The 26,183-nt window shown below is 38.9% G+C and overlaps 1 protein-coding gene across 1 annotated transcript in view; it reads right to left on the bottom strand.

Annotated features, from left to right (window-relative positions):
• The window catches only part of HECTD4 (HECT domain E3 ubiquitin protein ligase 4), a 61,043-nt gene extending 40,030 nt beyond the window's left edge, over positions 1-21,013 (bottom strand). The window contains 17 exon segments of the mRNA XM_088525080.1: positions 33-161; positions 406-526; positions 1,162-1,267; positions 1,633-1,703; positions 2,552-2,697; positions 3,190-3,422; positions 3,772-3,912; positions 4,304-4,417; positions 4,514-4,675; positions 5,183-5,375; positions 6,489-6,659; positions 7,543-7,681; positions 8,330-8,438; positions 9,480-9,610; positions 9,960-10,049; positions 12,506-13,023; positions 20,828-21,013. Of these exon segments, the coding sequence (XP_088381206.1) occupies positions 33-161; positions 406-526; positions 1,162-1,267; positions 1,633-1,703; positions 2,552-2,697; positions 3,190-3,422; positions 3,772-3,912; positions 4,304-4,417; positions 4,514-4,675; positions 5,183-5,375; positions 6,489-6,659; positions 7,543-7,681; positions 8,330-8,438; positions 9,480-9,610; positions 9,960-10,049; positions 12,506-13,023; positions 20,828-21,013 (2,760 nt within the window).
• Between the last annotated feature and the right edge of the window lie 5,170 nt (positions 21,014-26,183).

Raw genomic sequence — 26,183 nt, 5'->3', positions numbered from 1 at the left:
ATAGCCATACTGGAATAAAACTTGGTGTTTACCTGTACCTTCAATGTCTCTCCCTGCAAGGAGCTGTCACTGTCATCATTTTCATCAGGTTTAATCAAAATAGTGTTACTGAGTAGGTGGTTCTGTACAGCCATCAGATACCGCAAGCACGAAGATGCAGCCTTTAATACAAATAAGTACACTTTACATTATCTACACCCTTTAATCAGTCTGGATTCAGCCAAACCTTGTACTTCAAAACATAAGAGAGGAAGAAATTAGGGGGCAAAGGACAATTAAAAAACAACAACAACAAAAAACCCACAACAACAATATTTATATTGTTATATAACAATAAGTTGGATTTAAGGAGAAGGCAAAGGAATCAAAAGCAATTTTACTTTTAACAAAGTACATTCTACTTACAGGCACAGTTGAAAGAAGCCTTTGAAAATCATCTTTAGATACAGTTTGGCACTTGGTGATTAAGACACAAGATTCTCGGACAACAATCTTGAGAATGTAGTGCAATAACTCATCATTCAGTCTTTAAAAATGTAGGAAAAATGGGAAATGTTAGCAAATTAACTATTGCGTATTTTGTCTAGCTCAAAATACCATGCAAGTGCAAGCTGCGTTATGTGAAGCCCACCAAATGCCTGCTCAAATTCATAGCAATTCAGAAATACAAAGCAAACAAAACCTTAAATGTTTTAAAAAGCAGAAATTAATGCAAGTCTACCACGATTTTTTGCACTGCTTATATAAACCTGCAGTATATGCAATGACTCCTTAAAAATAAAACACAACACTCCCAACTAGCACGGATACCTGAGGCTGATGGTTTTACTGCTGAAAACTCTTTGCAATCCACATCACTGTCTTAAAGTTATACCATAAATTATCATCTGTATTTACTATTTGCATGGTGAACATCACAGAATTAAAATCCAAATTCAGGCACAGAAGCCTCCGAAGTTTCTGCTAATACCTCAAATCAGCATGATCTCTCCCCTTTGCGCTCATGAAATCCTACCCACAACGCACACAAAAATAGTTTTGGGATTATACCGGAAGCAAAAGTGCAAGCAACATAAAAAGAATTTTATGCAAGCATCTAAAGCAAGTAATAGAAATCCAGAACCTTATAAATTAAAAGTTTTTAAAAATTCTACATTTTACCTATAATGTTCATCATCTTCACTTCCAAATCTGTTGTTCTGAAGCTGTTCAGCTAAATTAGTCAGGATAACATCACGAAGTTGGGAAAGACCACTATTTCTCTCTCCTGAAATGGAACGCAAGAACTTTTGCAAAGCAGCATTTTACCAAATTTATTTATTCTTTACATTCTTATTGAATGTAAATTACTGAACAGAAATAACTGTATTTACAGCATAGCCTGATTCCTCCTTGCTCATATGACAGGCTATTAAGATTGAGACAAATCTCCCCTTTTTCCCCCCTAACAAACACTTGTCCATGCAGACATTGAGAAGGCTGCTTAAGAATTAGAAACAGTCTATAATTTTCTACAAAAGACTGGTTTTAAGACATATATTCTCTCCTGCTCTTTGCAGAAATTGAGAGCATCTTCACATTTTGTTTTCTATTAGAAGAGCAGACTCTCACATGTCAGTAAGAAACTCTCACCTTCAGTTAGGACCAATTTCAATAAATTATTGATTTCTACTTCTCCAGGATACAGGATATTTAAACCAGAGCTAAAGAAAAAAAAACAACAAAAAAGGACTATTTAACACCTTAAAAAGTAGATGGAATAATTTCAATGGGTGTGTGAAAAACAGTGTCACAGAATCTCAGCTTATTGTCTCACAGATGGTGCTTAGAATTGCTACATAAGAGCTTCCTCCAACTTAGAAAGACACCTGCCATACCTTAATATACAGATCAATGTCACAAAATAAGCAGTGGCTTTCTCCAGTAAACTGTCTTCCCTCTGTGAAGCCCCCACTGTCATTATGTGTATGTATGACAGCAACGACAGCACAATCATTTTTCAGGAAACAGACATGTTTTAAGAAAGGAGAAAAAAAAAAAAAAAAAGAACTGTGGTGATGGAGAAAAAAAGCTGTGGCTCAAATATCCATAATAAGAGACTGCAACGGGAAATGCAAGATCCAGTAAGCAAGAAGCCCCTGCTGTTAATTTTATATTTACCAAAGAAAGGCTCCTTATACCCGTCTTCAGTGAAACTAAGCAGTGGATACTATAGCCAGTACTTTTAGAACAACACAGCTATGCACAAATATCCCTTGTGGAGATATTTCTGCTTTCACTTGCACTGAATTTTATCTTTGTTCCATTGTAATTGCTACCTGGTATTTCACTATCATCATGGAAATGCATTTCTCTTCTTCCCCAAATATAAATCATAATAATTTCATATTAAAATATTCTAAATCTGATCATATTAAAAATGTAATTGCTGAATACAATTTGGCTCTTTGTCTGCTGTAATAGTAAACTGTAATACTAATCCCAGTTTAATGATCTTTTCCAGTAATTCGGATCTTAAATTCTTTTTAAATTAGACAAAAGAGATTTTTACCTAATTGCTAGGCAAACTTCCTTCTGAATTTCAGCGCAAATCTGGTCCCTTGGTGCCATCAGCAACTGCCAAAGCAATAGGCCAGATCTTCTAACAATATCTCTATTTCTTTCGGTTTGTGGGCTGAAGAAAAACTTAAAAACCACCTACAAAATAATTTAAAAAGCCACAACATATTTAAAACACCTAACATAATGATATGAACATGAACAACAGTAGTTTAAAGTAACCATTTTTTCTTGACAGTTTCCGTGACTATTTGTCACCTATTTGTCTAGGTGACTAGAAAATTCAAGTTGGAAGTTCAATTTAGCCTTCTCGAATTTGGGGTTAGTTTAGCAGCAAGACAAGAGATTGTTCTTCCAGCTCTTCAGCAAAATAAAACAAAATAAAAAACTAGACAAAAAACACCCCATAAACCCTCTGGATTTGACTTAAAACTGCAACAGTGGCAATCACACCTTTTTAAATTAGGAACCTCAAAGGGGTATACAAAACAACACAAAGCCACCATTACTTCAATCTCTATTACACTGAATGCAGTGAAAAGAAAGAATAGGTGCTGGCCTGTATTCTAACAGATTTTTCTTTTTGTTTCTATATGTTTACTGTAAAATATATTTAAGATACCACTGTACCTGAAAGACAACAAGGATGCAGCGTATTATACAAGTATCACCATTCACCATCGCTTTCTCCATAATGTCACAAATACTGCTGAGATGATGTGCTTCAATTGGATGTTGTTTGCCCAGAAAATTTGTTATGGGAATATTGTTGCTGGCTGCAAGCAAATTGAGTTGGTGGATACACATGGCACCAACATGGTGCAGTAACTGGTTAATAACCTCATTTGTTGTTATTGCATCTCCTAGAAGGAAAAGAAAACATGTTTAAGCACATCTACAACTACAGTGTATCATTTGCTTCTGAAGTACATGATAAAATGTCTAACTTCAGGGTTCCCACCTGCGTTATAAATGAAAGAATCACTCACATTCTTTTGTAACATGCTAAAGATACTAAGAGTCTGGAAACTTTCAGGCACGTCTCTACTTTTTCTTTTTACAAAGATCATGTAGCCATGGACAAGATTTACAAACAACTTTTCAAGGGCAGCTTTCATTATTCTTGACAAAAAGTTTCAGAAAGCAGTTTCTCCAACAATCTTCCATTCAACTTACACTTAGTATAACAGGCTGGATTCTGGTTTGCCTCACCTTTAGGTTCTGTAATGATATGACTAACTCCCAGCCTCTGACAGACACAGTGGAATGCCTGGTTTCCAGGATTACACCACTGATCAATATAATCATTAGAGCATGTCCAGATCATGTTATTCATAGTATCATAACAGGCACCTAAAAAGGAAAATATTTTGCACAACAGATTTTAGAATGTTTATTAAATATCTTAGGTATCTAATTTATTTTCTTAAAGAAAGCTGTCATGTGACCCAGTAAACTAATCATGCATTTGAATGAAAAAGGTTAAATAAGATTTCTTAATGGAGTGAAACAAAGGCACACCCCTTTTGATGATTCAAGTAAATGCACATCCATGTCTGTTCCAAGAAAACACTACAGTTTATTTATAAACATAAGTAAAATATATTATTAATATTGTTGCATATAATACACATAAAAATTAGTCTGATTTAGTTCAGATTTTTTAAGAACTAGGCTCCTTCTTAGGCAAGGATTGCATATGTTCAGTTATGAAATATTCCCTGAAAACAGAATGACTTCTTACCAAGTCCTGGTACTAGAGCACCACGTCCAAGGGAACTTCCTGCAGCATCAATGAGATCTGCTCGGCTTGTGAACTGCCCATCCGAAATATTGAACACCAAGCTTGAAGCAAGAACTACATGGAGGAAAAGTGTTCAATACATTTTGCAGAGGTTTATTATGTATCAGAATAGCAAGGATTTTAAACCCACCATAAACTTTCCCAACTTACTTTTTAAAGATGACAAAGCACTTGTGCCTCCAAAAAGCGAGCGCGTTGCGGAGCTGCCCGATCCACCTGGAGGTGGGACCAACATCACCAAGTAGGTTCCACATGTGTATATGGGAGTTTTTCTTAACATTTTCAGTGGCAGTCCACAACTTGTGTTTGCAGCTGGAATGTTAAAACAGAAGTTAGAGAACAAGTATACATTTCTTAATGAAGTTAAAGACTTGGAAAAGGTGCAACAAGGCAGATTTCTAAACAGGGCTTCAAATAAGTCAACTCTAGCTGTCAGTTGGCAAAATACAGTCTTTAAAACAGCCCTTCAGGCTGATTCTTTCCCAGTTCCACTGTAAGCATATCTATTTCCTGCATAACTTGTATTTATGGAAATACTCCTAATTCTTCAAAGTTGAAGGGAAAAAAAAAAAAAGCTGTCATATGGTCCTGGATCTGTGTTTGAAAGAGGAAGAGACATTATGCCTAGTTTAGCAAAGCCACCTGTAATTCAAGCATTGACCACCTGCATCCAAATACTGCAGATACACTTCAAATATTTATTCTGAAGGAAAAAGATAAAATTCTTGACATTGAGAAAATGTTAATTATTAGAAGTGATATTGATGTTTAAGAAACAAAAGTGAAAAAATACTGTAAGTCAATAAAACCCCTTCTGACCTGCTTGGTCCTCTTTCAGTGTATTGGAGATTGTAGAGCCAGTGAGAGCAGCCAGTGTTGCTGACGGGGAGGCTCTATACCTAGACAGTCTACTCAGAAGCATCTCATTTATACTTTTTGCAGATTCACCCTCTTTTCTCATTAATATAATTCGTTCTTGTAGAGGATTTGCTATACATATGCCGTTTTCTACCTATTAAAATGGAAAGAAAAGAAAAAGAAGGAAAACTGTTAGACGTTTAAACCCCCACGAGACAGAGGATCTTAACAGAACCTTGCTGAGGACAATGAAATAAATGATTCTGAGGTATGATCATAAAACTCTGGTGTCAAAATTTCTTGCAAAGTATTATACATCTAGACAGATGAATAATTGGTTGCAACTTTGCAATTCCATACAGTATCTTCTAATACTTCCATTCTAGAAGACCTGCTTGTCATAAATTTATTTTTGGAAGACTACTTAAAATATTAACAAAACTAGATTTTAGCATCATTGCTTTTTTGCTGGTGAGTTTTCCAAGAGAAATCTCTAAATGATAAGCCAGACAAAAAAGATATACGATTATTTTCTTAGATGGCATCCCTTAGGGGAAGCTTTACTAAATAATATGCTTCTTAATGAAGGTAAGGTCTGATTTACAGCATTAGATAATTTCTACAAGCTATTCTTCTGTAACCTACCTCTTCCAGTTATATTGTCCCACTAAGTATAACAGTTACAATCTGCAGTTAGAAATTACTAGGTTACTTGTCAAAAACAAAGTCTCCTATAATTTCAACTATCAATATGCTGAATTCCCTGGAAGCTCTGCTATGAAAACAAATATAGATTGAGATGGTGTGGACGTGTGTGTGTGTATGGTTGTGTGCGCACGTACACACCAATGATGAGCATACAATATAGAATCATTTTAGGTTATAAAATGCAGTGTTGACAAAACAATTACGCTTTTTAACTTCTGAGGCCTGATCAGCTTTTAATGCATTGAAGCAGATCTGCAGGAAACAATACTTTAAATCCTAGTGCAGTGAATTATCATCTCAGCATAAAACTAAACTGGTAACAATAATAAGGTAGGTTTTACAGTATAATTCTCACTGCAGGAGTGTGATAGTGGTATGTCCTTTAAAAAGCAGAACTAAACAATACACCCTCTGTTCTATTAAAGTTGTTTTGCAAACATATTATAAAGCAGCTATTCAGATTACATATGTCAATACTGAAACCTACTTTATTGACTTGAAAACGCTTATACAATAGCCATGCTACTAATTCAAAAGTCAGAGACACTATTTCACTTACTATAAGTTCAAAAATATCCATAAACACAGAGTGGCCCTTTGGTGTTTTTTCATTGAGGCTTGCAGGAGACCAAATCCAATAAAAATATGTACCATCTGAAGAAAGATGCACGGTTGTCATAGTACTGCCAACTGGAAAGTGATTTACTGGCATTGGGATTATTTGACATACCTACAGTATAAGGACAAAGCAAAAAAGTTCTCATTTTGAAATCTGTTCTTAGGAGTATTAATGGCCTAATTAAAACAAAAAATATCAAATGCAGGTAGCCCATAGCAAGACTTACTATGGGACATCCTGATCCTATTTCATGTATTGTAATGAGCTATTGTATCATGTTTGCCAAATAGACCCATTTTATTAAAAATAGCTTATATATCTAGTCACTTAATGTAACTAAAAATAAAAGGATCACTTATTTCTCTCAAATGATTAAGAATACATCCGCAATACCATTAGGGAAAAAATACATGCTATAAACAGCTATCTGCTTTTCTCCACTTTTCCAAAACATTACTCCAAATTTTGGAAGGAAATGATGGCAAAAGAGAATCCAAACACTCAGTTTCAAGAACACGCTGGACATAAATCAACACAACCATTCTTAAAATCATGACAGGGAAAAAAATAAAATAAAAAAGCATACAAACTATCCAAGTTTAGGAAGGATTGTAGTTCTTTATCTACAAGACAGATTGGAAACAAAATCTGAACATTGTTACATTAGAACTGTTCAAGAAGACTACATATTTACTTAAAGTCAAAGTCCATTTTGCTACTGTTTGTTTTATAGTACAATTTTACCATGTTCTATCACTCACAATACCATCATACATATATGTTCCTACAGAGACATACAAGGTACATCTATACGTATTTATGTTTAAACACACACACTGAACAATACCTATAACATACTTTTGTAAATTCTTTTAATGTCTTTCTTCTTAAAACATCAAACTAACTAACCAGGCTATAAATGACCATGATAAATGAAGAATATTTTCTTACTCTCCTCTTACTCAAGAATGGATATAGTGGCTGTTCCTTTTACCTGGAGGGTATGCTGATCTACAACCTGGAAAAGGGAGTGAGGTTTATTATCAAACGAGACAGGCCGATGAAGAAGCTTGTTGTTGCCAAAAGCAACCCAGCCAGGCTCCAGCTCCTCATTACGACAGTACACAAAACCTCTGGTAAAAAAAACAAACAAACAAAAAACCCAATATATTGAAACATTTTAAAGAGTTTGCCCTATGTTTTTGTTTGTTTTGAAGAATAATTCACAACCACATTATTGAACATGCATTGACTTGCATTTAAGCTCAAACTAAAAAAATCTTGTAGTTAACATTTTAAGCATAGGAAGCTTTGCAATCTCTCAGCAATAATGCAAGGAAATACACTGAGTCACATCTGCGCTAATCATTTATAAAATGAATAGCCTAGAAAACAAATAATTACAATCCAGCAATTGTACAGCTAGACATAAAGGGTCACAAATTTTGTCTACAGTAGATCCCCCTCAGTGAAGAATAAACCAACTCATACATCTTTTAAAAAATCCAAAATATTAGCTATTCTACTAGTATACCTGTTTTGAGCAGACAGTTGGACTAGATGACCGTCAGAGGTCCCTTCCAACCTAATTATGTTATAATTCTACAGAAAACATATTCAGAGAGAATTTCAGAGAAGAAAACCAACACATTAAAGTAACCACTAATGCAAACGCATAATACATGCCAGTCTTGTTAGTCCTAACATCTGAGAAAGATTTACCTACATGACTTTTTTTTTATTCTGCAGAAAAGCAAATATTCAACTATGCTGCTACTCACCGCAAAGTACCATGTAATCCAGATCCTAATTTGCTTATTCCTCTGCCCACTGAATTAGTTGTATAAAGATAGAGCCCATCTGCTGCAAGACAGCGTCCTAAGTCTGCATCTGAATCAGGAAGAGAGAACAGAGCAGAGCCCTTCAGTGTAACGTCCAGGACAGCATTACCCATTCCATGAGGACTGCACTCCTACCAGAGCTACAATAGCAACTGGGAACCCACTGATGCTCATTTTTCCAACAGGTCAGAATGATTTTCCTAATACTGAATTTTGTTCTTTGTTGTTCTTAGAGCTACCAGAACACAGTCAGAGTCAAATTCCTTTTGCAGAAACATCCTTGCATTTCTTGCAACCCCTTAGGGAGGTGTTTGAATTCATGCAAATACTAAGGAAATTTTGAATTTCCAAGTGCTGCCAAATAAACTTAATAGAAACTTGGTGCTATCCATCTGGCCTCTATTTTGAGGCAAGAAATGACACTAGCACTATCTTTCATGATTCAAATTTACACTACCCATCTTGGAATAATTTCCTTTTTCTGTCTTGTGCTCTCACTTCAGTGCTAAAGACCTGCCTTCAGGTATTACAGCCCAAACTTCTATAACAAAACACCAAGTATAGTCACTAAATTAACACTAGACTCAGAATTTATTCTTTTCATTTTAATATAGAACAGGATATTCTTTTTTCCAGGTGATCCCCAGATCAGCTTTAAAAAGTAAACAAGTCATTTGCACATCCAATTATATTAGCTTAAAGAGTATGTGTATGACAAGTCAAACAACACAAACCATTTAGTAGTCCTGTAATATCAGGCTTACATTTTCAAAACTTCAGTTTTGAATGCGCCAACTAGACAAATAAGTGCCTAGAAAATTGCTCCCCTCCCCCTCATGATATATGAAGCTTCTGGATACTCTTGTTATGCCCAGTTCTCTCTGCAGATGGTCCTTTAAGCCCTTCAGTTTTCAATTATTTAATACGTACTGTACTTGCTTTTACATGACTTCCAACAGAAAAAAAAAAAGTTCTCTTCAATTTGAAACCTTAGATATATATACTTTTTTAGTTACTAGTACAAAAATCATCTTTGTTCTCTTCTGCTAATATTGAAAGTATCAAGCTTTATAGTTATATAATAATTTACCTTTATTTTCACTGCTGGAACCACTGTTGGCATCAGGTGCAGGTAGCATGTCTTCAAAGCCCCAGGACACTATATGCTTTCCTCCAAGCAGACAAGAGGGAGATCCAGGTCCCCCTTCCAAAAGCAGCAACCTTTAAGCAGAGAACAAAGCAAGATGCAGAGAGAACAATGGCTCCAAAAATCAGCTAAATCAAATGTTAATCTTAAAGATACTTCTGAAGTAATGTTACTCTGTCAGAGTTTTAAAGCCACTTAAAGGAATCATCAATATTTAATAATAAAGAAAAAAACAATTTGTAGCTCCTTTTACATGTGGCTTTCTAATGTTTTCCTTCTGCAGTTGACTACATTTTGATCTTTCCTAGAACCTGTAATAAGTGTGATTAAATGGATTTACCATTAATGGCATTTATTCATAAATGCATTTACACATTTCAGAGTTGATGTGGAAGTGCTACAATCAGAAAAATCAGTACAAACCTGTATAATACATCAGCCACAGGCAAAGATCCTAGATCAGTCTGTTTCTGTAATAGATGTACTGTATGAACAAAGGTTTTCAGCGACCCTCTAAAAGGATAAGAAAAATATGAATTAAAGACGTCTATTGAAACTAGACTGAATGCACAGAGAACAGCAAACATGTAGAACATAATATCCGGTACCACAAACAAAAAATATCCAAGGTATTTAATGAAATCATCTTTTTCAATTTGCTTTTTTTTTCCGCCTTTTTTTTTTTTTGTGGAAGAAGTGAGAAAAAGAAAGAGGAGCACAAAGGAAGAATGCTGGCTACCTGCCAGTCTCAATCACAGTATTTTTCTGAAGAAGAGGTTGCATCATGCAGGTAGCATCAGCTACTAAGGCCTGTATTATAAGCAATATGCCTAGATTGTTTTTACTAAACACGTTATAAAATATCTCAATTTTTCATCTATTACAGACAGCTACTTTCAGTATTTCTTGTAGTCAATTAACCATTTTTAGATCTTCAAACGCAATCTGCAGGTTTTCCTGGGGCTGAGCAAAGCATTAATAAAAGCTATTGCAGACATAGCTAGAGAAGACCAGGATTTTTTTTTCTGGACTAAAGTAGTAATAAATTAATTAGCTTAGTCTTTCCAAGAGTCTGATTGCTCTGGCTTCCAAACATGAATTGGGAAGCTTGTGCCCTACTGAAGTGATATTTAAGTGTATATATGACTAGATTCTTTAACAAAACTAAATCTAAACAGAAGTCATTCAACTTAAATAGTTGTGATATTTACAAACATATGGAGTTCACAATTCTAATCATAGCTCTTGTTTATTGATAAGCTCAATTCTTTTTTTTTTTTTAGATTCTACACATTCTGTTTCTTCATGTAGCAAAAAAAAAAAAGGCATTTGTTCCACTAGGAAAAAACAGATATAAAGATCATAAAAAATACTTTATAATTTCTATTTTAATAGTGAGGGTATTATTTTTCTGAAAGATGCAGCTGGCTTTATTTCCCAACATAAAAGCCTGGCTAAATGCAAAAATCTTGACTGTGCCTTAGGAGTGATAACAGTCAGTTCTGAATTGATTTTTTCATAAGCAGAGCTGATCAATCTAAGAGATCCTTTCCAAGCACTCTGCTGTGCAGGGCCTTTTGCTTTTGTCACACATGGCCATAGTTACCTCTGCCACCCTTCTCTCCATCCCCAAAACCCCGTTCTTCCCCCTGTCGTTTCCAGCCGTATGCTTTCGCTGATAAAACTCATCTCGGAGAAAATTGGCACTGAATACCTCAAAGCACCTCAACTAATTATTTAAATCAATATACAACCTGTTGTTTTATTCTTAGAAAATGAAGCTCCCAAGATTGCAAACAAAAATGCCAGTAGTTGTCTCATTTCAAAGGCTTTTTCTTTCTAATAGTACCCAATACATGGTACATATAATTTAATGCAAAATGTACAGGTAAACAGAATCCATGTGTATAAGCAATGCAAGACAATTTAACATTTAGCTCTCTTACAAGTTACATTGCAAAAGAGCACTCAACAATTCCTGAAAAATTGACATCCAGAAAAAAATAAATGAGATTGTGTTTGATAAACACTATTTATCTGAGCTACATTTAGGTACCTTGCCTTTCAGATAAGGCAGCTATTAATGTAGAAGTTTGCCACATACAGTAGATTTCTATTGACTTTATTAGACCAAGTACACTAGAAATTAAGTGTTTTTCACATGAACAAGCACTTCTCCATAACAAATCAAGACAACTACTGAGAACTTCTACTTCAGCATCTTAAACCAGAGTTACATTTGACAGACATAGCTGCAGTCCAGAGGAGGAGAGGAAAGGAAACAAGCAGTAAGGTCAAGATTTTCAAAAGCAACTACTGACCTCAAACTACTATCTTGATACAGCTTTGGACCTACAAGGACCTGCATCACACATTTTGTGATACTCTTCTCTCCCTTCCTCAAGAAACAACCTACCCCTTCCCAAAAAATCAAGTATTTTTAAAAAGCTATTACAGCTATTTTGTTCTAGCTAGTGCTTGCTGTGCAAAACCTACTCAAGGCACAGGTACTTCAACCTATACTCTTCCCTGGCCTCTAAAGGAAAAATATCTCCAGAAATTTAACAAGACAGTACTGAAATTTGAAATAAATTGCCCTGAACTTTCAAGTAATGCTTTCCACAGCCAACTGAAGCTGCATGAAGTATAGCACCAAAGGAGCAGCACAGAGGGAAAAACTGAGACAACTTTCTCACTTCGAACCATCCCTAGAATAGATCACTGCAGTAGAAGCAGCAATATGCACAAGACACTTTTGTAACCTAGATCCTGGTTTTGCATATGCTAAACACGTGTAAAAATAAATACTCAGATTCCAAACCACTATTTTAATATTAGAAAGAAAAGGATTGATGTAAACCAAAATGAACACCAGCAGGGCGATGACCTCATTTTTGACTGACCGCCTATAAACACAAACACCTACTACCCACAGGAACCACATCATCATCTCGGGATAATTTCCTTACCTTGCACAAGCCAAGGCAACTAGGGCGGCAGCAGCATTTTCTTTTTGCTTATATGGAATCTGTTGGCCCGACGCAGACGTTTCTTCCAGCCAGGAGCACAGCAAAGACTCTATTCCATTGAGGCAGTCGGCCGGTTCCTTAGTCAAACTCAAAGGCTGGCAGTCTCGAAGGCAATTCAATAGCACCTCAGCAGTTATGTTACAGAGAGAAGGGTCTGTTCTACTTTGAGACTGAATAAGAGGAAAGACCAAGAGCAGTCCCATTCGTGAAGTGAACGGGGCCTGTTCGGGCTGCTGTAGGAGGCCCTGGCGCTTGAGCAAGGCGAGCGCTTCCTCGTCGCCCGAGCTCTCGCGGTCGTGCTGCTCCTCGAGGGCGAGCTGCCGCTGCGCGTTCCAGAGGCCCCGCAGCGCGTTCAGCCGGTACTCCAGCAGCCGCGCGTACGCATTGCTCTGGTTTCCACACACGGACCGCAACCGCTCAGCCAGCTCCGTAGGGTTCTTGGTCTCAAACGACAGTATCTGAAGTGAGAGGGGAAAAAAGAAACGTATTCATAATAATAACTTTAAAAAGCTGGAAGTCTACAACACGCCTGAAGTATAACAGCATAATTTAATGCATATTCTTCTTTAAAATCTATACCTTGGAACAATAAAGAGTTGTTCCCTGGTGCATATTTTGTAATCACATCAACTTTGCTAGCAAACTCAAAAGGACTAGGGGGAAAAAAGCCCCATTGTGCTTCCAGCCCTTTTATGAATGGCAACAGGTAAAGAATGTCTTGCAATTTATTCATTCTAGTTTTATTACTTTTCAAATCAGAACACCATCAGTTCTCTAAGGTGAACAAAGTTTTCTTACGCTTTCTCTCCACTCTGTTTCCTTCTTCCTCAATTTCATCCAATAGCACTCAGCTACACATTTGTTAAAATAATCCCAGCTGCTGACTTATTTTAAAAACCTCAAAGTCTGATCACCATTTTAGACAGAATAAAGAGGTCTTTCTGGCATTTCTAGGTAAAACTGGAGACAAAGTGGGAACAATAAAAAACAAGCAAGCAAATCATGACAGAAACAAATACATTTATGGGTTATTATCCATCCTGAAGAACTCACAGGCTGAGGTTATTTACAGACAACTTTTCTCTATGCAACACACAACAGCTGAGACCAAAGGCACTTAAGCTGGCACCACTTCTCAAGAAAGAGCTGCACATTTTCCGATACAGCATGCAAAGGATTATGGCCTGCCTGCTGTACTGCCCTGTCTCATACATGCCCAAACACATTTTTTGTGCTCCATATTTATGATGAAAAGATTTTTTTCCCCCAACTTTTTTAATCTTCAAGTGAAGGGGTAAGGAGAGATTAAGAGATACAATGGGTAAATCTCTCTATATATATATTTAAATTACAGGAAATAGTCATACCGAACATGAAGTACATGGTTATGTCTAAATTGCAGAACTCTGAGAGGACTGATCAAATGCCTTAAGACAAATTACATCTGCCATTTCTACACACACCCTTACTGGATTCAGCAAACAAACTTTAAATAGAGCCCAAATGTTTATCATTGTAGTCATGAAAAGTTCATTTAAAAATGTAATTCATAATTATACTTGAATGAATGTTCATACTGAGCTGTTTAAAACTCAAAGAGTGTTTTTTCTTTGAACGGATCCCTTAAATATATATGTATTTGCAATAACTACCTCAAGTGTCAATTTTATTCATTCTATTGTCTTAAAAATAAGCTACTTCCAAGAAGGTGCTTCAAAACTGGTTTTTCACAACTTGTTTTAACCACTTCAGAGCTCCTGGGATTCAAGACATAGTGTATACCAAGGAACTGCTCTGGCTCTCACTTATTAACCAAACGCTCTTCTTTCTGAACCTGACACTGCTGCTAAAGCTTCAGTTGGTCCATGCCACACACACAGCCTCCCTGTACAGAGTCTAAAGACTGTACAGGGGAATCACAGCCTTTGCTGGGGTGCCTGTCTACAGTCTTCTCGCATCTTCAGGCAAAGCTTGTTATCTTCAAACATCTTTGAAGTCAAAGCAGGTCAAAACAAATAAATGTTTACTCACAAAACGCAAAACAGACAGTGCAACTATCAGTTCTTATAAAAGACACAGTGAAGAACAGAAATGGGAAATCTCTGTTAACTCTACTTATACCATAATCAAATCAGAATGGTCTCCCCCACTCCTTCAGCCAGCTGATTTACTGCAGACCTTCCTGACACACAGCAGCCAGCGGCTGTTGTTCTGAATATCTTATGCCCCAGGCTGCACCCACTAGAGAGACGTTTTTGTGGCAGAATACATTAACTTTTATAGCCAATCTCCCTTTTTAAACCCCCTGGCAAAATTTAAGCCTGCTCCCCAAAACGAATTTACTCCCTTCCATTCCAGGAGATAATTTGACCATTCTTTGTCACAACAGGCACAGGTTCATTATCTTGCAGATGTGCATTATCTGTTAGTCAAGTTGTCCTCTCCAATATTTGACTGAACAAACAACTACCTGCTCAAAAAGCTGCAAAAACTTCCCTATCTCCTGCCCCTTTGGTGACTCACTATCTACACCTGAGTTTGAAGCTCTCATTTAGGACTGATTTCCAGCACCCGTAAGTGCTATTAAGGCCTCTTGCCTCTACAGCTTCCTGTACAGCAATGGGGGAAGTGGCAAACAAAAGAAAGCAGTCACCCGAACCAGTAAATCAGTAAGTTCACAACACAAAACATTTTTTTTTGCTAACAAGGTTTAGAAAGCACTTAAAAGCATGAAAATGAGAGAAGAATATAACTGCTTTGCCACAGTTTCTAACAGAAGTAACAGATGTACCTACCTGATACTTGAATTTTTTGCATACAAAAACCATATGCTTATAGGAAAAATATTAAATAAAAATCTAAAAAGATTACATTCAGAATGAGAAAACAATAGTAGAAAACTTAAAGAGAACTAGCCAATCAATTTCAATAAATATTTTTATTAAAAAATGGGTAATCCAAAAGCTCAATCACTCTAATTGGTCATTGAAAACATGTTCAGCATTGAGAGGCATGAGAGATATCTGATTTTAGATCACCAGCCACAAGACTGATGACATCTTTCCTGTGGTATACAATTTCTGCCCTGTTTCATCCCTCTATGTGACCTTAACCAAATACGTCTTCCCATTAATCGATGATTTTGCCAATTCCATAAAGCAGTCATCAGCAATCACTGCTGTTAAGAGTAAAATGCTTTTCTCTAGAAAGTAAACACAATAAGGACATGCTAAAACTAAGACACACTAAATTATAAGAGCTTTAGCTCATCAGAACATTTCTCAGAGAACTGATAAGCCATGAAAAAAAATGTTTATTTTTTTCAATAGCTATATATTGCAAGTGAAAGTTCTGAAAATCTCCAAAATAGTGTTTAATGCTTTCTCTATACAATTAATCTAGTAGAACTTTGCACAGAAAGAGAACCACTCCTTGAAAAACAGCCATTTTCCCTGACAGTCAGACCCCTAATGCTCTGTATATGAAATAAGTATTACTCCCATTTCACAACAGAAGGGACAAGCCATATAGAAAGGGACTAAACATCTGTAAATCACACAACATCTCTAACAGAGGCATGAAAAAAATTAACTACCTTACTTTCAGCACCACATCACAGCTGTAAGATCATTCCTCTTATAACAGACTTAACATACAAAAAGCACTGCTTACTCGGTCCTTTTGTTTTTAGACACACAAATAAAATTATATAGCAAAGACTGCATTCCAAGATCTATAGACTATTCTGTAACAGAAATACCAGAATTAACAGTTTTAAGATACCCTGAAAATTGAAATATACATCAAATCACAAACTGCTCCCATAAGCAATACTGCACACAGACTCCTAGTCCTCTTATTTTCTATTGCTCTGCCGGGTACTAGTAGTTCTGCTAAGGGATGTTTTTGAAGAAACAGTACAAAGACAACTTAGTGAAAACACTGCCTTGATTTCTTTTAAAAGATTTCCCTAAACCCTCTGTAAGACTTATTGTTTGATATGCCTATGAGCTTATACAATATATAACTATATGAACGCATTTTCACCCTGTTTTATCTGTTGAATTTTCATAATTTCCTAGCAGATGCTGTGTAGATACATGAGGCTTTTTAGTATTGCAGTTGCAAACTCCACTACTGCAAATATATACCTTCAATTTAAAAATCAGAATTTTAAAGATTGTTCTGTGTTTTTTTCTGCTCCACATTTTAACCATATCACCTTGCTCACAGCCTCTATTGATCCATATTATCCTGTATATAGCAGCACATCTTTTTGACGACTCAGCTAAAAGCATGAACTTTTTCCCCTTGTGAAAGCATTAGAAATCTAATAACTTAGTCCGAGAAAAGCACTACCAAACCCATATCTTTTACTGCATACACAATACTGTACCAAACATAATCTTTTTGTACCAGTACAAATTTATTAAATAACATTGACATCTGAGACCAAATATAGAGTACAGGCAAGCTATAAATAAATGTTTTTAAAAAGCTATAAAATATTTTTCAGTTTGCTCATTTATGAAAATATTTGGCTCCTATTGAGTAGCACATGAAAATGCCTGCAGAAAATTGATCCTTGTGCTTTAAGAAGCAGAGAACATGGATCACTCAGCTTATCAGCTGCAATATGTAACATGCACTGTACTTGGGGGGGGAGGGCGGAAATTTGTGGAATTACCCTTTAGCATAATTTTTCTAATATATCTCTATAAGGATAACTGGAACATTACTTTAAAAAACCTAAAAGCAGTAGTCCACGTTATTGAGAAAGTCTAATAATACTCAAACAGTTCATCTTACAATAACTGATGGGAACAACAGCAGCTGTGCTAGATGTCAAACTTGACTGCACTGATGGTACAGGCAAAGATTACCTACTGAAAACAAGCTTGAAAGGAAATGATGAAGATTTCAAAAGAGTGCTCTCAGAAGGCAAGTCAGATTCAAAGCGTCATCAACTTCCATAGGATGCAAGTACCCTATTACAAAGAGTTTTGTTGTTAACTTAAGCAACAGTAAAAATAATACTCCAAGGTGCACATTTGTGAGGTTATCTTTCTGTGCAGAATTAATTTCAAGAAATGACTTAATTTTGGTGTTGCTCTTAAAAGCCATAAACACTCTCAAAGAGGAAAAATAGAAAAGTTACAAGATGACATAAATGCCTGGATTAGCAGTTCCTGAGCTAGAGGTCACAACCCCAAGACAGGTCACCCACTTAGTAAAAAGCCAATTGTTTATGCTGGCAATCGGGATTTTCAGCTTGACAGAGGTGAAGCTTGTAGGCAGAAGCAGGGTCACAACCAGAAAAAAATGGGAAGCACTGACCTAGACAATTACAGAACTATTCTCTCTTTCAGCAGTCAAAGAAAAATGGCAAAGAGTTTCTGCTAGTCTGCAAGGAAAGCGGGTGAAAGTTAAAAGTTTAGCAGACATCTCCAAGTCTAAATCATTTTAATAGAAAGCCCAAGTTTGTCACAAGACTGGTAAACCCTATTAAAACTGTACTGGATTTCATATGTTCAACTTCTCACTAGAGGGCTAGCCCAGACCATATTGCGGGCAGGGGAAAGAATGTCACCTTTATTTTTTGCATCTACTTTTATTTAAAACATATATATAATGCAGAGCAACAGCTGCACAGTGGTACCTCATACTTAACATATTTAATAATATGTATGCTTTACAAATGCACTGACGAGCAGTCTTAAAAATTACATGTATTGTTTTAAATCACATCCAAATTGAGGGGGGAAAAAAAAAACCTCTTTAAACCTAAATATCCTCCTAGAACAGGCTGTCTTCAAAATAGAAAGTGAAGACTTTTGTAACCTACTATCAAGGGAAAAAAAAAAAATCTTATGCGAGTCCAAATAACAGGTTTAAATTTCACAATTTTTTTTGCACAAGGCCAGCAATGTAACTTTTTCTTTACAAAGAAAGAAATGCAGGAGAAAAATAAAATCTTTGAACTAAAGGACAAAAGAAACATACCCAAATACACTGATATTATTCACTAAAAATTATTTAAGGAGATATTTAAGGAAAAAGTAGACTATGTTATATTTTTTAATCAAGAACTTTGATTGTTATTGACAAAGAAAGCATAAGAAATGTATTAAAGAAGTTTACTAATCAAAACAGCAGCTGCAGCATCTCCTACCATTCTCCAGTAATGTATCCCAAGAGACATCTATTTGGACCATCTTCAAGTATGGTTTTTATATGGCAAGCAGGATTAGAAATAGTTCAAATGAGCTATTTAGTGAATTAGTCTATTCCATGAGCACAGCCAAATAAAATGTATGTACCTATTTCCACAAAATGGCTCCTCAAAGCCATGCCAGTTTGCTAAGGTAGCCTATCTTTTTGCACAAAGCCACAGAAAAGTTATGAGAGAGCTAATTTACATTTATGCTACTTGAAATGTTAAGGTCTTTTTCTTTTTTAATTCCTCTCAATGCCCCAAACTAAAAAAAAAAAGAAAAAAAAAAAAGATTTTACAATCAAGACCTGAAAAGTCAGTCATTTGTGGTCATTTATGCTTTTAGTAGAAAAAAAGTCTTTAATATTCTGTGCCTTAAAAATGTATATCGAAATGAATACTATAGCAAAGAGCGATTTCTAGTTCAGGTCCACACTAAAAGCATGCACAACATACAAAAATGGAGAGATAACACAAATCAGTGGCACAGGAATGCTGAAACACTCTTTACGAGAGTGCTATGAAGGTCAGGATTCAGTGACACTAATCCCATCCACGTCTACCTCAAATGATTTTTGTTTCAGAATCTTTCCTAACATTAATAAAAAATATCTGCTGTACTAAAGTGGTTGTTAAGTGAAGCTATGTGTCAAGTTTCTTGATGAAACATATTTCTGGTCTAGCTTGTAAGATCTTAAAAAATAAAAGGATTTATTTTTTTCCTCACAAAGGGTATCCTTTAGAACCCTCTGACAGAGCAATAATGCTGTGGGAGTGGCTACCTTTCTAATACAGTTGTTGGAAACGATGCCGCTTCTAGAACGGTGTAATGGCATCGAGGTACACTCTCAAATACAAACTGTACCGAATGCCAAAGTGGACTCTGATCACAAGGGAGAATCGTTCCACGCTTATGCACACAGAGATAAGCCATCCACCTTAAAGGTCTCTTTTCCTGTTCATGTGATACTTGCCAACATCCATTTCATGGCAGCAGCCTGGGTTATCTAGACCCAACTCCCAGAGGCACATCACATGAAAACAAAAACGCACATGCAGCAAGAAAAAAAAAAAAAAAAAAAAAAAAAGGGAAATCTTTCTTTCGATAAGACTGCATGAAGTTTTCACAAACACCATAAGGGCTTCCTGTGCCAGGTGCAACGACAGTGCTGTGGGAACTGCAAGGCTCTGCATCTGGAAGGGCTCACAGGTTCCTCTCAGCAACCCAGCCAAAGCCTCAAAGGGCTGTGTGGCCCAAGGGCTCGTTCTGGGCTCCTGGGTACATCCCTGCTCTGACAAAGACCCTGTGTCACTGCAGGCCACGGTGCCGCGCGGAGGGCGGGGTGACGGGAAGGCAGGCGCGGAAACGCAGCCCACAAAACAGATGTAACCTACAGTCCGTGACACTCAGTCCTTCACTGGCTCCGGCTGCACAATTCGCCTACGGGCAAGATTCCCCAAGAGGTTTCAGAACAAGGGGAAAAAAAAAGTAAAAAAAAAAAAAAAAAAAAAAAAAAAACTCAGCTGCCATCCTTGCTCTTTAAAAATGATGGCTAGCAGACCCCTTAATACAAGCCCTGGGCATCCCAGGGCCCTAAGCATCTTATTGCAAGGCAGATTCATTACCAGCCATAATAAAATAAGTAACAAAGGCAAAAACATGCAAAACAGTAAACAAGAATAACTAGCCAAATAAATAGCCAAAGGCTACCTGGAAACGTGTGAGTGTGGCTGTGATTTTCTAACCTACGGATTCAAAACAAGGAGATAGCGCCAAGTCCGCATCCTCCATCTTCATCAGCTCCTCACCACCCCGCTGCCCAGCACCGCTTTCATGGTTAGGACAAATAAATTAGAGGTGAAACAATCGGGATGGCCTCAATTCCGGCTGCCTCCTTGTCCCCCTCGTCCATCTGCACCCATTACCCTCCACCTCCACCCGTGTCATTCTTCCTCCCCTCCTCCACCATCCCCATCCTCCTTCCTCCTCCTGTGCTCACGGCGGAGCCCCCATCCCCGGCGCTCCCGTCAGCGCGGGCCGCGCTCACCTCCAGCTCCGTGTCGCCGGGCTCGGCCACCCCCACGATCTCGCTGGGCAGCTCGGCCAGGTCGGTGACGCGGATGAGCCCGTCGTGCAAGAAAATCGTCTCCTCCTTCACCGAAAGCCACTGGGCCGAGTCGGTGGCCGCGGCCGCCGCCGCCGCCGCGGCCGAAGCGGCCGCCGGGGAGCCCATGGCGGGCGGCGCTGAGGCGACGCGGCTGCCGCTACCCGCCCATGGCGGGGGCAGGGCGGGCGCGGGCGGCTGCCCGGCTTGCCGGAGCGCGGCGGGCAGCAGGGAGGCGCGGCGCGCTGCCACCGCGGCGGCCCGCGGAGCCGGGGGAGCCGCCGGAGGAGCCGCCGTGCCCGCCGCGCCGCCGCCGCCCGCCGCCGCCTCACGCGCGCGGGTGACAGCGCGACGCCATGTTGGAGCTGAGGGAGGAGGGAGGCGGGAGGGGGCGGGGGGGGGGGGGGGCGCGCAGCCGCGGCGCGCCCGGCATGCACCGCGCGCGGAACAATACACCCTTCCCCCACGCACCGCCGGCGCCGCCAGGCCCCGCCCCCGGCCCCGCCCCCGCGGCGGGAGCGCGCGCGGGGCTTCCCGCCTCTGAGGGGAGACGGGCACGCGCCGCGCGGGGGGGCTGCTCCCCTCAGCGCCTCCCCGTGTCCCCAGGGCTGCCCCTGTCAGCGCCTCCCCGTGTCCCCAAGGCTGCTCCCCTCAGCGCCTCCCCGTGTCCCCAGGGCTGTTCCCGTCAGCGCCTCCCCGTGTCCCCAAGGCTGCTCCCCTCAGCGCCTCCCCGAGTCCCCAGGGCTGTTCCCGTCAGCACCTCCCCGTGTCCCCAAGGCTGCTCCCCTCAGCGCCTCCCCTCGCCTCGAGGGCTGCTTCTGTCCGCGCCTCCCCTCGCCCCGAGGGCGAATTTACCTCAGCGCCTCCCCTCACCGCGGGCTGCCCCCTCAACGCCTTTCCTCACCCCGACGGCTGCCTCCCCTCAGCACTTTGCCCCAGGAGAGATCCTTTTTTTTCACTCTCCTCCGCAGTCTGTGTCGTTGCTTGTCAGAGCCCGTCTGAATTTTACCCGTTTCCCCTCAGGACTGATCCCTCTTGGTGCCTCACTCCCTCCCCTCACGGTGGCCTCTCCCCTCCTGGCACCTCTGGTGCCCCCTTTTTGCCCTGAATTAATTCCCCCTTAATTCCCCCTTTCTCCCTTCCCCTGCCAGCCGTCCTCGCCATCACCTTCCCAAGGGAATCCTGTCGGGAGCCTGTTCCTGGAGGGCCATGCACGAGCAGGTAGGTCCATACCCGCAGATGTGCGGGCAGCGAATGTGCCAGAGGGTGCTAAGCAAAAGCTCTGCGACATCATAATACATGTGGGGAGGAAAAAGAAAACACAGATACAAACAAAAATTGATCCTTCCCTTGTTCGCTGTCCCATTTTCTGCCAGTTTCATGCCCAGTCACCACTGTCCTCTATCCAAGGACCTAATTTTTAGTGTATATTTACTGTGGGGATTCACATTGTAAGTGGCTGCCTTTTATGAAACTGTGACTGTGCACAACTGAATAGGGATGAGCACTATGGATTTATTTACCTGTTTGATCAGGTTATTTACAGCAATATATTATCATGGTATAGCAAATTGCTGTGGTATTTGGCTAAAAATTAATTCAAAGCGGTAGTAAAATGAGATCTATTGGCCAGTGCTGTAGGTCTATTAAATCTTGTTGGGAAGCAGAATTTTGCTATATAATGGACCAGCACTTGCATCTCAACCCCCATAAATAATTTCTTCATCACTGGCTCAGCTGTGTGAGGATGCTCACAACTGCATCCTGCCTGTTTAGGGTCAATATAGAAAATAAACAGGGTTCAAAGAAGTTGCTACTGATCTGCATGGCAACTCAGTGCACTGTGTTTGGTAGCACATCACAACCATTTGTGCATTAGAGAGCAGAAGAGTCTCCAGATTTGGTCTTATTATGGAAATAGACCTTGTTTCCCTCTGCACTAGACATACACAAAGCTGGGAGTGAGTTCTCATATTTCAAATGGGGAGGGTTAGTATCGAATACTTTTGCAAGAGAGATAAAGCATGGCATATTATATATTATGAATTTATATATTTTTTGGTCAAGACGTGACACGGAGAACAACGGCTGCAGATGGGTGTATCCATAGATGTGAAATCTGCCGCGATCCTCTCCTGGGAGCTTGGCTAGCAGGCAGAGGGAAGGCTCAGGTTTGGAGATTTCATGGCGGGTGGGACGTGGCAACTGATTTCTGGCTGCTGAGATAAGCTGTGCTCACGAGGTCTCCTTGGAGAGATAGGAAAGCTGCTGAGGTTAGATTATTTGCAGTATTTTATTACAAGGTAATGACTGGTGTTATTGTTACCGGGGTAGGACTTTTACCTTGTTTTCATTCATTCATTCGAGATAGGAATACAAGAAGAGAGAGGAAAAGTGTGTATACATTTTAGTGGGAGTAACACTGAAAAAAACACACATTCTATCTTCAGATTTTCTAATACTGTCACTGTACTAGTTGAATACCTTCCACAAAATCAATAGAAATAGCAGAGCTGGGAATAAAATAGGATGTTCAGTTAACAAGAAATTCTCATGCAAGAAAGGCTTGTCAATAGGAAAAATGTGCAATGTCTCTTAGAGATGGTTGGACTTTGGATGCATCTGTTGTCCACAAAGGACTGTTTCCTAGACGGGTGACCCTCAGCTGAAAATTCTTTGTCTCCACCTTTCATATGCCCCCTCCAGGGCTTTATGGACTGCTTTATCCCAGAGGACTATGGTTGTCACAGCAGCTCCCAGATGGAGAATCAGGGTTTGATATAGCTGTCAATTCAATCTGCTAATTGCTTTGAAATATAAACCAAGGCCTTGTATTTGAATAAGGAGCTGACTCAGAGCTAGAGGAGAGGTTTGGGTAGCTCTGGATGCATTCATGCCAGGCCAAGCCCAGAGAAAAACAGTATATGGTTGCACTGTATAGTGGCCAAAGTCTGTGCTTTGTCATCTGAGGGGTGGCGAACAGCAAGGCTCCAAGGATCCTGAGACATATGTTTCAGCAAGGAGTAAGTAACCTGACCTCCCCCAGAGGAAAAAGCAAGCCACTTAACTGTAAATCAGAGATAGTGCAGACATTTTAGAAATCCTTTTTAGCCCTCTTTGACTGAAGACAAGCTGAACGCAAGAGTTTGATACCATTTCATAATTATTTATTTGTTTATTTGGAGTTCTGAATTTTAGAGTATTTGATTTGATAAATCAAAGTTAAAAATTGGTTCTTGAGTTGATATACATTGCTAAATCTGAGAAATGCCTCCTGTCCGGCCTCAGGGCAGCTTAATAAAATAATTATTAGTAAACATAAGCTTCTCTTCTGATTCTGTATGCTGTTTTATTTTATTCTTCTCTCTTATGGAGCACTTATTATGAAGCAACTTATTGGACATACCCAGCATTCAGGAATTAACAGTGTATTGTATGATCTCTAAGCTTACATAACATGGAATTCTGCCATAGCTTTCTACAGAATTTTCAGTATTAAGGCCCTGATCCTGTAATGAATTCTGCAGATATAAAGCAGTCTGCCTGGCATCTGGTACAGAAGACCTTGTATAATATAATGACAAAATAAATGTTATTCTTGTTCTGCGTGTAACTAGAAAATGTCATCCACTGGAACTTCTATGTAGCATTCAGAAGATTACTGCAGTAACTACAAAGAAGCGTTGTACTACATTATGAGAGGTGGCATGACTTAAAACAGAATAAAATAATTTTGTGACATAAATCACCAAGCTGAAGAAGTAAAATCCTTAACTTGTAAATAGGCCAGTACAGAAAATCAGTCTTTTTGCTTTAATTGTTTTTGAGCAGATTGGTCAGCTGTCCACAGCTGGGACCCTACTGCTCATGCTGTATTTGTGCCTGCCTCTGGTGGCCAATTTCTGGAATGATCGTGGATGTGGGGGCCCCTGTGCTGGAGCTGATTGTGCCCTTGTTCTTCCCTGATCATCCCTGTTACAGAGATTTAGCATAGGACGTTTACAGTCTATGGGCAGACATTCAATCCTGTGAGCTGAAAATGGAAATTCGCTCTTTTTGCCTAGAAAGGACTATTTGCCTATTATATAACTTAATTGAAAGGAACATTGTCTTGGTCTCGAGCTTAATTTTATGTTAACACGGTTGTAATTTATGAGGGGAAATAGTTTTCATCCTAAGGCTTTGCTGTATGTGTTTCTGATCATTTCGAAATGCCCATTTTAGCTTTAATGTCCTTTGTGGCACCAAAAATGAAATGTGTACATCAGAAGAAATAGCTGCTCTTTTTATGTGATCTACAATAACCAGATTTCTATACCCTGAATCCTGGCTCATCTGTTTTACGTCCGAGTACATCTGATTTAGAGTCCCCTAAAGCCATCATTAATAATGGCGCTATGGAGGGAACATTGGCATTTGTAGGCACAGAAACTACCATTAAAAACTTTTTTTTTCTCTCTCTATGCAAAACTTAGAAAGGCTAGAGATGAAGAAGTCCGTATTTGACAAAGGAGAAAGGAGAAAATAAACAGTGAAATAAAATAATTCCAAATTTATGAAATTCATTTTAATTTCAAAGGAAAAATATTCACATTTTGACATATTAACAATAATCTCTAAGGTTCTTATATAGGCAAGGAAGGTAAGAAGAAGAAATAAAAAGAGATTTCATTAAAAAGAGCATGGACAATTTTAGTATTGGAAACATGCATATGAATTATCTGGCTGGCAAACGTAGCCTTAGCTAAAATTGACATGAAACAAATGTAAAGGTAAATTTAATAATAATAATAATAATAAAGGCATGCTTGTTTTCTTGGAGGTAATTTAGTCCAGTCCTGTGACCCAAGGCTGGATGAACTGTAATTGCACTACTCTGGACAAATATTTGTCCCATCTAGAATGATGCAGACTCTATCTGCAGTCTCTTCCCCTACTGAATTTTCTTTACCGATAGTTTACTTAAGTTTAATTGAACATGTGGTGCTGTAATTCCAGCTTTTTAGTTCTTTTTCCAGCCATCATAGGCATGGAGAACAGTTTATTTCCTTCCTCTTATCTGCAGCTTCTTTTCATGTTTGTCAGCTGTGACCAGAGTTCCTCTTGATCTTCTCCGCTCTAAATAACCTCAGTCCCTTCAAACTTTTTCTCAGTCACGTGTTCTAGAAGGCTGAGCAGTTTTGCTCTTCGGTATTTCTTGCAACTGGTCTAAATATCTCTCAAGCTGGTAGAACTTCAGGTATGGTCTTAGTGCTAAGTGGCTTGGACATATTACTTCCCATAGCTGCTCCAAATATAC

This window comes from Tinamus guttatus, unplaced genomic scaffold, assembly GCF_059628265.1.
Source record: "Tinamus guttatus ecotype Peru unplaced genomic scaffold, ASM5962826v1 Tinamus_guttatus_pri_ptg000223l, whole genome shotgun sequence".
Taxonomy (NCBI): Eukaryota; Metazoa; Chordata; class Aves; order Tinamiformes; family Tinamidae; genus Tinamus; species Tinamus guttatus.
Note: the sequence above shows the minus strand (reverse complement) of the source record. Positions and strands in the feature narration are given on the sequence as shown.